At 34.4% G+C, this 11,457-nt stretch overlaps 2 protein-coding genes across 4 annotated transcripts; both read left to right on the top strand.

The window, feature by feature from the left end:
• Positions 1-3,047: 3,047 nt before the first annotated feature.
• LOC140767000 (protein POLAR LOCALIZATION DURING ASYMMETRIC DIVISION AND REDISTRIBUTION-like) lies at positions 3,048-8,003 on the top strand. 3 transcript variants are annotated; one of them, XR_012105534.1, is made up of 5 exons: positions 3,048-3,524; positions 5,071-5,519; positions 7,072-7,332; positions 7,437-7,750; positions 7,864-7,994. XR_012105534.1 is itself a non-coding variant. In XM_073106735.1 (4 exons), exons 1-4 carry the CDS (start codon positions 3,119-3,121, stop codon positions 7,467-7,469), a joined length of 1,149 nt encoding a protein of 382 aa, XP_072962836.1. In that variant the 5' UTR covers positions 3,048-3,118; the 3' UTR covers positions 7,470-8,002. The 3 variants fall into 3 exon arrangements, 1 of the variants encoding a protein (XP_072962836.1); XR_012105535.1 differs by having other exon boundaries at positions 7,076-7,332; positions 7,437-8,003; XM_073106735.1 differs by having other exon boundaries at positions 7,437-8,002.
• Positions 8,004-8,596: 593 nt separating this feature from the next.
• On the top strand, positions 8,597-11,176 carry LOC140767001 (large ribosomal subunit protein uL14). The gene is made up of 4 exons (XM_073106736.1): positions 8,597-8,743; positions 8,847-9,131; positions 10,681-10,722; positions 10,886-11,176. The coding sequence occupies exons 1-4, from the start codon at positions 8,731-8,733 to the stop codon at positions 10,966-10,968; spliced, it is 423 nt and encodes a 140-aa protein (XP_072962837.1). The 5' UTR covers positions 8,597-8,730; the 3' UTR covers positions 10,969-11,176.
• Positions 11,177-11,457: the final 281 nt, after the last annotated feature.

Raw genomic sequence — 11,457 nt, 5'->3', positions numbered from 1 at the left:
TATTTTTTATACCTTGAAAATATATTGACATTAGTTTTATTTAGCGAGTCTTATGGTATAGATGCAAAATAACATTAATAATCTTGAATATAGTTTTAAGATTAGAGTAAATAAAAAAGGACCAAAAAAAATTAAGATCAAATAAAGGGTATTTTAGTTTTCTATTTTCCAAACTAGTACAATATTTTTTATTTTGTCAACTGTTGTTATATTTTGTTAATGTGTTTTTGAGGTATCAAAGTGGCTTGACAAAGTGGCATGCTTCTTAAGGAGAGAGGTTAAGCTAATTATTAGACTTTGATTACTTAATCATATCCATTAGGTACTAGTTAATTATATCTGGTTGTTAGTGCTCTTCTTAGTCATCATTCATTCTTCTCTCTGTTTGTTACATTAGACATTTAATAATAGTCTTAAAAATATGAGAGGTAGTTTGGAAGCAACTAAAGTGGGAACAACCATTCCTAATAATTAGGTTGGTCAAATAAGTTAATTCTACTGTTGAATGACTCCAATCATGATGTACTTGATGTCATTATCTTTCTAAGAATTTTTTTATTAACATTTAAGCAGAAATTAAAATCCTAACCTTCATAGTTGGTAAGATAAGACCGAAGCATTTGATGCTAGTGGTTGGACAATGATTCTTTATTAAGAGAAAATAAATTAAAAAAATCAACACGAAATAAAAAAAATTTAAACTAATTAAGAATAAGATTCAACTTTTGTTCTCCAAATATAAATAAATTAAAATGTAAATGAATCTTAATCCAATTTCTAAATACTATTTATTTGGATAACCTAAATATCTATAGAAATTAATTAAGGATTATACTTAGACGCTATAAACTATTGCTTTTTTCATATACCTTTTTTTTTATGACACATAGATTCTTTAAATTATTGAAAATATATGAAACACGATTCAATTAGATTTTTATTATTGTTTCTATCCATAAGTTGATATGTATAAATAATATTAGCACTTATATGACATATTTATTTTTAAATTTTTTTTAAAAATATAATTTAAAATATAATTTTATTAAAAAAAAAACTTAAGAGAACATATATGGAAAAAGATGATAATTCAGGGTGATTTAAATATAATTATCTCAAATATTTATATGACTCACTGGTCACCATTTATTATACTATATTTTGTATCATTGATTATATTCTGGGATTTCCAAGGGTAACGACGATAGAAATCCAAGTTTCCTAATAAAGTTTCTTTTCTTATTTTAATATTCTTAATTTTAAATTTTTATTTTAAAATAGATAATTTTTTTTATCCTGAGAACTATTTTTTTAGTACACTAGAACTCCTTAAACTATCAAGAATATTTTACTTGACCCTTTCGTTAGGATTTTATTAGCTATTTTCGTCCATAAGTTACCGTATAACAGTCATGAACACGATAACTTAAGAGAGGTTTTATAATAACAAAAATACCCTTTAATCTTCAACCCTTAGACAACTTAACAAAAAGCCAAAGCTCATTGAATGCATACTAGGACAACCCTGCCCACCAATCTTTATTTTTCTTCTCTTTTCTTAGTCTTTCAACTAGAATCCAAGTCTAAGTTTGAGCCGATAGTCTTTGAGTTCAATCAATCCGTGCACCAGCTCACGACATACAACACCCGAGATAAAGCCATTACCACGCCGACCACCTCCCAGTTGAAGACAAATATGAAGATGGCTAATAATATGGCGTGAATTATGAGCGCCACAAAGGCAATCTAAGCAATAACCATAACCTTGCTTTGTGCCTATAGAAACTTCTAAGTAGGGAATTTGATAGCTAATGCAAATATTAGAGGAATCATGCAGGTGGTGAATTTGTTACTTCGATGATGTTGGCTCCTTCTTGGCCTAAAAGCCTCAAGACAAGAGTGGCAAATACAAGAGTGGATTGAGAAGGAATCTAGTGGTCGAGCTTCCTTCAATCCACCAATCTCAAACCTTTTTTGCCGCTGTTGCACCCTATGTTAGAGCATAATGAAGTGGTTGAGTTGACGTAGGAGAATGAGCATATCTTGTTGCATGGCATGTGGGCCCATGGCAAGGGTAGCACCACCCCTGAGGGTACCTCGGAGGCAATTGTGCACCAGGGTATGTTGTCCCAACTCCACACTACCATCCCGTCCCAAGTAGATGCCTTTATTCTATCTAGGGTTGTCGAAGTGGCGATCATGGGAAGGAAGGAAAAGTGAGCATGCATAAGCCAAGGGAATGCGACGTCTGGAATGGGGTAGAGCACGATGATCACATTCGACACGTGCAGCGAGGAAGTGGGCTGCACCACCGTCAACAACAACTCGGTCTCCTCGTCTCTCGGGTATGATGTGGACGGCGACAACTTCACCTAAAATGGAGAACACGAGCCATAACCGGCAACCCCACAAGAGAGGAGGAGATGTTGGAAAGATAGAGAGGAGAGAATATGCTAGTATTTTGGGAGAAATGGGATTAGAGCAAGAGAACAAAGAAGGAATTAAAAAAATAGAAAAAGATAAAAATATTAGCTAACCCATTTAACTTTCCCGCTAATATAAGTGAAGTGGCAATTTAGTTAATTCACTAATTTCGTCAACGATGTTAAGGAGCTTAGGTATTTTTGATAGTTTAAAATGTCATAATATACCAAAAGAAATTCAGGGGGTTACCGTGAAAAAACAAGAATGAAAAGTTTATGTGCTTATTTTTATTCTCTCTTTAAAAAAAGAAAGTTAAAAAAAATCAAAATTATTTTTAGTAGATAAGAAAACCACTTTTTAATTAGATAGAAAAGTTCTTGAAAGTGAAGCAACCAAATACCATCTTAATTTAGACTTATTTTAACTTATTTTTTTTTGAGAGGATTTGCTCAAATTGTTGAACTCATGGCGGGAAGGCTAGCTTGTTTATTTTTATTGTATAATTTTTATTTAATCTTAGAGCTCGTAATCAATGAAAAAAACGAAAAAGAAAAGAAACAATTAAATTTAATTCCCACCTCGACTGTCCTCCCATCGCTTTCTCCTATGGGCCTACCCTCTCGCAAATCCCGCTCACAAGCAACGAATCCACGGCACCTTTCCGCCAAAACACCAAGCCTCAAATCAAGCAACAATGGTGGTGTCTTCGATGCGAAGGGCGGGTACTCCTGAGGAGGAGGAGGAGGAAGAGAAGAAGAAGAAGCGAGTAATGGACTACCTCCACGAGAAGGACGACGAGGAAGACGAAATGGGTACTAGCCAGAAGAAAAGCGGGCCCCTTTTTCTCTCTATGCCTATCTCGTCGTCGTCGTCGTCCTCCTCCTCCTCCTCCTCACCCGATTCCTCTTCTTGCCGTTCTCGTGGAAATCTGATGTCGAGATGGTTTTGTTCTACCCGGAAGTCGACGCGGCTTCCGACGCTTCGTGGTGAGAAGAAGGGGAAGGGGATGGAGGAGATGAAGGAAGAAGAGGCGCGTTCGCCCGTTTTGGAGATGGGAAAGAGTGGGGAGGTGGGATCGGGATATCACTTGTGTTTTTCAGGTATGTCGGGATCTTGGGATTTGATTTTTACTTGATTTCGGTTTCTGGGTCTGCTCTCACTTGTGTTCTGATACTGTAATTAATAGAAAATGCGAGTTTTTTTCCCTCAAAAAAGTGATCCTTTGGAGTATGGTGGTGGATTTTTTTCCCAAACAGTTGCAGTCTATCTGTTTGATCTCTTCAATGTTGTTAAATTTTGGTATTGGTGCTGATACTCTTGATTAGTTTACTGGATCTTTCACATTGATTTCTGCATCCATTTCTTTATGATTTCTTTTATCTACTCAGTTAATGTAGTAGCAGTTTTCTACTTAATTTGTTTAACTTGACGCTTTTCTGGCATGTCATTTGGATTATAATAGCATGTTAACTTGATATGTCTTTCTTTTCTGCTCTAAAGCATGTGGTTTTTTGTGGTCCATATGCTATGGGTAGACAGGATTCCTCTACTGCTTCATATTATATTTTGCTCACTATGTTACTATCACTGCCAAGCCTCAGTTTTTTATGCTGTTGATGGTCAATGAGATGCTGTGAGATCGTTTCTTTATGTTGTTCAGAAGATTGTTTTGTATACTTGGTTAATTTGGTAACCTTTTTATACTTATTATTTTTATTTTTTTTAATCTCGTGATATAGCAAATCGTGTAGACAAAGGAACTCTGTGATGCCAATTATTGCTGCATATTTCTTTTACTGTGAAGTATTTATATTTTGCTGTCCACATTCTATAGGGTTGAGCGGATTCCTCTACTGTTGGATATCATGTACTGTTCACAATGTTACAATAACGTTCATAATCTACTATATGTGCATGACCAATTAGATTCCACGGTATTGTTCCACATGAGCATTTGTCGAATGAAATGAAATCTTGGAGTTTCTTTTTATACATACATGTGCTATGCATCAGATAAAATGTCTCTGCTAATATATATTATGTGTTGCTCATGAAGCCTATAGAATTGCTTCTGAAGGCTTAATGTAACTATATATTCTCATTTTCCTGTCTTTGCATAATCTTACTCCTCTATTTTTGTATTTTTTTTATTGAAATTAGTATTAAGAATTTATAAGATTTGTTCTTTTACAAAATGATAAGATTTTAATAAACTGGTTGGTTGATTCTCTGGTGCATTGTGCATCTTGTGATTGCATTTTCTTGTGGGACATTTCCTTATTCTTCTCACCCTGAAACATATCATCGTCAGCAAACATATGATATTGATACTCTTCAATCCTATTCTCTTTAATTGGTGGCACAAAACTGAAGAACTCTTCATTTAGTATACAATATGAGTAATGCTTCTGGTTAATGCTACCTTCTTGTATGTTGATAACGTGAATATTTTTCAATTTTGAACTTTTTTGTGTTTTCTTATTGGCAGTCAGTTATAACCTAATCTGGTGGGGTAAGCTGAATAGAATTTTAGGTTTGCCAAAGTATAACTTATTCAGTTTGTTTCTGCATATACAGCCATTTGATATTAGACATGCATTTACTTGAAGATTCATTTAAGCGCTCAAATTTTTATAATTCTTTCAGGAAAGAAGCCTGAAACTGCATCATTCAACTTTGGTATGGGACTAGGCTTGGTTTTCGTCCTAGCTAAGACTGCTACTGAGTTCAACAAGATGACAGAGTTGCGAACTCAAATGGAAATGCTGCTTAAAGAGTTTAAGGATGAATATGGAAAGAGAGATGCATTAGACTGTTTCTCAAAGTCAAGTGTCAATTGCATCTCTGCTTCATCAGATTGCTCTTTGAATGTAAATAAAAGCAAGGCTGTTACTTTGCAAAGTCATATAGCTTCACTACACCAGGAAGGAGCAAAATGTGTTGTAGAATCTGATAACTGTGAGAGATTATCTGAATATGAGAATTGCTTGAGGATGAATGAATTGGAAGCAGAGCTTGAAGTTGAACTTGAACGTCTACAACACAACTTGGATGGAGAAGATTTATATGCACAGCTAGGGCAACAAACGATGGAGGTATTAGTCTCTCAAAGTGCCCCTTTTTATGCATCAAACTGATTGAACTAAGGAAGTTATATTACCTTTCACTTTTCTATATTATATTACTTGATAATGGTAGGACACTAGAATCTTTTTTCAAATTTTGCAACAAATCTACTCTTTATTCCCTTGATTTAAGCATCTAGTTTCCTTCTAGGTTAGAATTTATTAAGTAACGATCACATATGGTATACATGGGGATAGGAGATGATGATCCCATGGATCAGGGAGGGAAATTATAACATTGTGCAAGTGATATCTCAGTGAGGTTACTTCTAGGATTTCCTTCTTTTGCTCTTATTTATCATTGCTATTTATTTTTTGATCTTTGACATTGGTTTAGTCATTCTTCGCAAGAAAGTTCTTCAAGGATTTAGCTCATTGGATTGTTTAAATTCTTCACTTATAAGTGTGGTTCATCTTATCTGCATGACTTTTGCAGTTTTGCATTATTTTGGTATGATAATGGAACATGTTTCACAATGTATACGTGTTAGTATGGTCACTATGGTTCATATGCATTTTAATTTTGTGAATGGCTTAAAGACACTTACTTAAAAACATTTAATCAAGTACGCTAAAAGTAACTAATACAAAACAAAGAAAAGGAGTAATTTAATAAATGTTAGACGTCCATACATATCATATGTCTGTTTTGATACAGTTAGACTTGTTGACTTGAAAATGACAAAAGATATACTCCAGAGGAAGCGATCAAATACAATATTTGAAGATACGAAATGAGGAATCAGTTATTCATCAATTGAACAACAGATGTATCCTTTAGATTGTGAATCATCAAAATGAAGTAAAAAATATCTAACCCTTGTACTAGATGTACTTATTCATACATTTTCCTGGCGATGACATCACTTTGCTCTTTCAGTGACCAACTTTGTCCATCTATCCAAGTGAATGCCCATGATCAGGCAATGCTGAAATACTGTGGCATTATAAGTAAATATGAGAGATGCCTGGTACTTATGGAGGCAAACCAAAGGATCTCATACTCAAAATGTATCCACATGTGGGCACATGCAGAAATATTTCAGAGGATTAAACCGAATTAATTCTTTAGGTTCATGAGTGTAACCCAGGGAACTTAAAAAAATGTTTGGCAATGATAACAAAGACTTCATCTTCTGTTAGATAAGTTTGACAGTAAGGTGGGCTTCTTTTTTGTGGAAGCAAGCTGCAAAATCATCTTTGTCCACAGTAAAGATGGATCACTACACAAAATATAATTGTGCAAGATTTAGCCAGAGAAGTGAAGAGATTTCCATGTAAAGTCATCAAACTGTTATAGAGGTTGAAGCTGCTAGTAGATATTCTTGTTTGTATATATTTATCGACTATCTTTGTAAGTGAAAAATTGTGAAGAAAAGTAAAGATAAATAAGTTACGCTTGCAGATTCTTTGCCACATATTAAAGCTTGCATTGAACTTCTTTCTCCAATATTTTCTCAAATAGTTGAAACTTCAAGCACCCCCTTTTCTTGACTGCTTCCTTATCTCCTTGAAAATAAAGTTAGGGAGTGAATACAGTATTTTGGAAAGCTTCAGTAGGAGCTTTGGAGAAGTTGATGCTGAAAAAAAAGACAACAACCAGTCTTCTGGAGTTTCTGCACAAGAGCTCGAGAGGAGGCTGCATGAACTTTTACATAGAAGACAACAGGAGCGGATAGCAGAGTTGGAGGCTGCACTTGATTGTGCAGAAAAAAAGCTCATTGAGAAAGAAATCGAGGTATGTTGTTGGAAGGACACCGCAACACGAGGAGGAAAATTTCAGGTAAGCATATGAAAATTGATTGTTTTGTGCTCACTGTTCTATGTAAATGGATTACTGGAATGCCTTTACGTTGTTGTAACCTATAGGGCATTCTTAATTTTCAGGTAAAGTCATATCAAGAAAACATAGCATCCTAACTGAATGGCTGGTGTTAAAATAGGAAAAAAAGATGAAGCGAGATCTGAGTTTCTTTGGAGTTGCAATAATCATGATCCATGCTGTCTTGGTAGTGTCCTTAAAGATATTGTTCTTAGGTGAAGTTATGAGTAGGAGAGATAGCATTTCAGGATGCTTTGATGGTAGACTGGAAGAAGATAGATGAGAGGAAATGAGGAATCATGCCCGGATTGCATGAAAGGTGATTTAGCAGCCAACCTTTGGAATTTTGCCGCAAAGTGATACGAAGAATTTGAACATGGTTTGACTTTATACATAGTAACTGTCATAAATTCATTCAGATAATTTTCCAATCTCTGTTCAACATTTGTTTATGCCCATATGCTTATTTCTTCTATCCTGCCTTCCTTTTAGGTGAGCACTGAGCAGTGACTATTGAGCTCCATCCTTGCAAGTTTTGTAACATATGTTTGAGACAAATATTGCCTTTGATTCTCTTGATCTATCTAAAGAATTGGATTTTTACAGTATCACCTTCAATAATGCATGGCAAATAGACTTTTTTATCTTGTAATTTTTTTTTTCTGTCTTTCTTGTCAAATAAAAGTAATCTTATTTTGGTATAAGTTATACTTATTTCAATACTAATTTATTAATACTTATCTTTTCTCATTCTTTCCTATTAAATATTTTTATATTTATCTGTGACTATTTTACTCTTAAAAGTGTCATTTTAATTACTCTCTTCTTTCTCTTATCTCTCCTTATGTATAATTACTACACATTATATTAGTTTATAAAGAAACATTATAATAGTTTATATCAGTATAATATGGGTATAAATTTTGTTCACAAATAAATTCCCTCAAGCTTTTGCAATAATGGACTTTTATTTACATATTATGTGCATTCCATTTTAAAAAAAATGTACATCAATTATATAAAATATATACACATAGTTTTATATGCTAAATAAAAAAAATTAAATATAATTAAATTACAAAAGCTCGGGCATAAAATCTCATTGCGTCATTGTGCTAAGTTCAAGCTTTTGCAAAATAAGGCCACTTATCTGCAAACTGCAAAGGACAAAGCAGTCCTAGTTTGTAAAAACAAATAATATTGGTAGTAAATCGCGAAAAGTCCTCGACTCAACTAAAGGTCTGTTTAGTAATTTCCGCCACCTCAAAAACCCTAGATAGCTCGTCTAGTAGATACAAAACTCGTGCCGCCGCCGGGTTCCCTCTTCTCCTAGTCGTTTCTGCTCGATCTTCCTCCAGGATGTCGAAACGAGGTACTTCTTTGGTCTCTGTACCTCTTGATTGAATCTATTAGGGGTTTCTTCCACCTCTCGTGATTAATTTGAGATGTTTTGGTCGAAATCGTATGTTTTTCAGGTCGCGGTGGATCCGCGGGGAACAAGTTTCGGATGTCCCTTGGTCTCCCCGTGGCGGCCACGGTCAACTGCGCCGACAACACTGGGGCGAAGAATCTCTACATCATCTCGGTGAAGGGGATCAAAGGAAGGCTCAACCGGCTCCCGTCGGCTTGCGTGGGCGACATGGTGATGGCTACCGTCAAGAAAGGGAAGCCCGATCTGAGGAAGAAGGTCATGCCCGCCGTCATCGTAAGGCAGCGAAAGCCATGGAGGAGAAAGGATGGAGTCTACATGTATTTTGAAGGTAATTTTATCAAAATTTATGGTCTTGGAATTTTTTCTCTGATATTTTTGGAGAAGTGCGTCGTTTAAAATTCTGATTTTTTTGGTGTTTATGGACAGTTTTGTTTGTTTGCTTACTAAATGACGCAACTTTGGGCGGTTCTAATCTTCATTGAGTTTGTTAATTGATGTCGATGAATTTTTATGATAATTTTGAAAACCTGATTTGTCTCCTTCTAGCTCAGCTTGCTTATTTTCAATCCTATATGATCTTCATGTAGCCTAGCATTGGCTAGCCGAGCCGTTGTTGTTAATTAACACCATGAATTTTTTGCAGCTCTAGTAGTTGGTTGTTTTGGATAATGACCTAATAGTCGCATGGTATATTGACATTATATGTTTCATATATAAGACCTCTTTTGAATTTCTCTTCTTTTTGAATCTATGCTATGGATACTTCCAGAGTGCAATATGTCAAATATACAGCTTCCACAGACGGCAAGTCATTTACAGATAATTGTTTTCTACTAATGCAAATGATATGTGGTTCTTCCTCCTTGATTAATTTAGAAATCGTGTATGTGAGGAGAAAATTAATTTATGGCTTAGGAAAGAAATTAAGTTTTTTCCATGCGACAACTGAGGCTATGGATCAAAAAGAAACTTTACCAATGTTGTAGGGTATGATATATTACTGATAGACAAATGTTTTGATTGGATTATACATGGTAGGACTATCAATAATTTTGACATTGCAAATTCTGTAGAATTATAGAATTGAACTATATTGTGGCCTGTTTTATTATAATTGGTTTACAACCTTTCCAGTTAAGTTCTCTCTTTGATGTTAGATTATTATTCTATTTTGTTCCAAGTGTATTACTTTCTAGTGTGGTGATATTCACAAGCTGGATTTGGATTTTAGATTTTGTTTAATATGTGCTTAATTTGATTCTCATATTACATAAATGTTATCATAGTTTTGGAAACCTGTTGTTTTGAAGAGTTCATCTTTAGTTGCATATTTATGCAGACCGGGTAGCCTATATTGGATAGTTGCATATAAATGTTTCAAATGGTAATCTAGCCTTGTTTTGGCTTTGCAGCAGCAAAGCCTACATTACTCATTCAGTTCTAACCACTATTCTTGATAGCAGCAGTCACAACTATGATATGCATCCGGTGGATTTTGATTTTCACTTAATTAAATTCTTATTTTGCATTTATACCAATTGAATTAATGTTAATTGTATCTTCAAAATTATGTTCAGTTTCTTGTGGATCCTGTATCCATCCTTGGTACCATTTCTTTCAGAATTATTAAACATAAACATGCACTTCTCAAACTAAGTTATTTATTTGGTCAATTTACATATGAAGTAGAACAATAATTCTATGGTTACGAATCATCATTTCTGTGCATACTGGTATCTTCTATCCAGAGTTATGATCGACTAAGGGAAAGTGGATGCTGCAGAATAATTTTTTGATCAGATTTTATGTTCTCTATTGTTATATATTCTGAACCTGAAAGCTTTCTAATCATTAAATTCTCATTGCCTGTTGTGCAGATAATGCTGGAGTTATTGTGAACCCTAAGGGAGAAATGAAAGGTACAAAAAGATGAATTGTCTCAAATTCTCATGTTGCAACCTCAAAAAATATACCTGCATATTTTATTCCACAGAAATGTTCATTAATCTCTGATACATATTATTATGACCTGAGAATAAATTTCTCTCTTTCAAAATTCTCTTTTGCTTTCTCTTGTTGCAGGTTCTGCTATTACAGGACCAATTGGAAAGGAATGTGCCGATCTGTGGCCGAGGATTGCTAGCGCAGCAAACGCCATCGTGTAGCATTTAGATGCATAAAAGTTAAACTGAACACTTTGTAGTTGCATTGGTTTCTAGTCCAAGAATTGTTTAGGTTTCATTTGGTTTACTACTAGAGATGTTAAAGAACTTTCAGCCTGTCTTCCATCAAAGCTTCTGACTTCATAGTTTACTCTTAATGATTTGCTTACTGTTACTTCAAAGTTAATGTTTTAAAACTTTTGCAGCACTACATGCTTGCTGATCATGTCTTTTCACCCAAAGGTTATTTACATATCAAAGCTAGATGGAGAAATCTGGTTTCAATCATTTACATTTTTTTTGTTGATAATTCAAGAGTCAATGCCCATAATTAAGTTGATAGGAATGGGCTATAATGATCTAACTTGCACAATGGTTCTTATTTTTAAGGGCTAATTATACTTAGTCCTTGTGAACTATCATCATTATTTGTATATATTCTTTGAATATTTTTTTTAATCACATAGGCCCCTTCAAAGAGGTTTATGTGGA

Source organism: Typha angustifolia, chromosome 9 (genome assembly GCF_048772165.1).
Source record: "Typha angustifolia cultivar Huaian chromosome 9, ASM4877216v1, whole genome shotgun sequence".
Taxonomy (NCBI): domain Eukaryota; kingdom Viridiplantae; phylum Streptophyta; class Magnoliopsida; order Poales; family Typhaceae; genus Typha; species Typha angustifolia.
The sequence above is the reverse complement of the archived record's forward strand: the minus strand, read 5'-3'. Positions and strand labels throughout refer to the sequence as shown.

Bases quoted from the DNA above. Each gene is read 5' to 3' on its own strand.
- LOC140767001 (XM_073106736.1), top strand. The intron at 9,132-10,680 runs GTAATTTTATCA...CCTGTTGTGCAG, and splicing joins AGTCTACATGTATTTTGAAG to ATAATGCTGGAGTTATTGTG. The intron at 10,723-10,885 runs GTACAAAAAGAT...CTCTTGTTGCAG, and splicing joins CCCTAAGGGAGAAATGAAAG to GTTCTGCTATTACAGGACCA.
- LOC140767000 (XM_073106735.1), top strand. From the start codon at position 3,119: ATGGTGGTGTCTTCGATGCGAAGGGCGGGTACTCCTGAGGAGGAGGAG. The intron at 5,520-7,071 runs GTATTAGTCTCT...TTGAAAATAAAG, and splicing joins TAGGGCAACAAACGATGGAG to TTAGGGAGTGAATACAGTAT. The intron at 7,333-7,436 runs GTAAGCATATGA...CTTAATTTTCAG, and splicing joins CACGAGGAGGAAAATTTCAG to GTAAAGTCATATCAAGAAAA.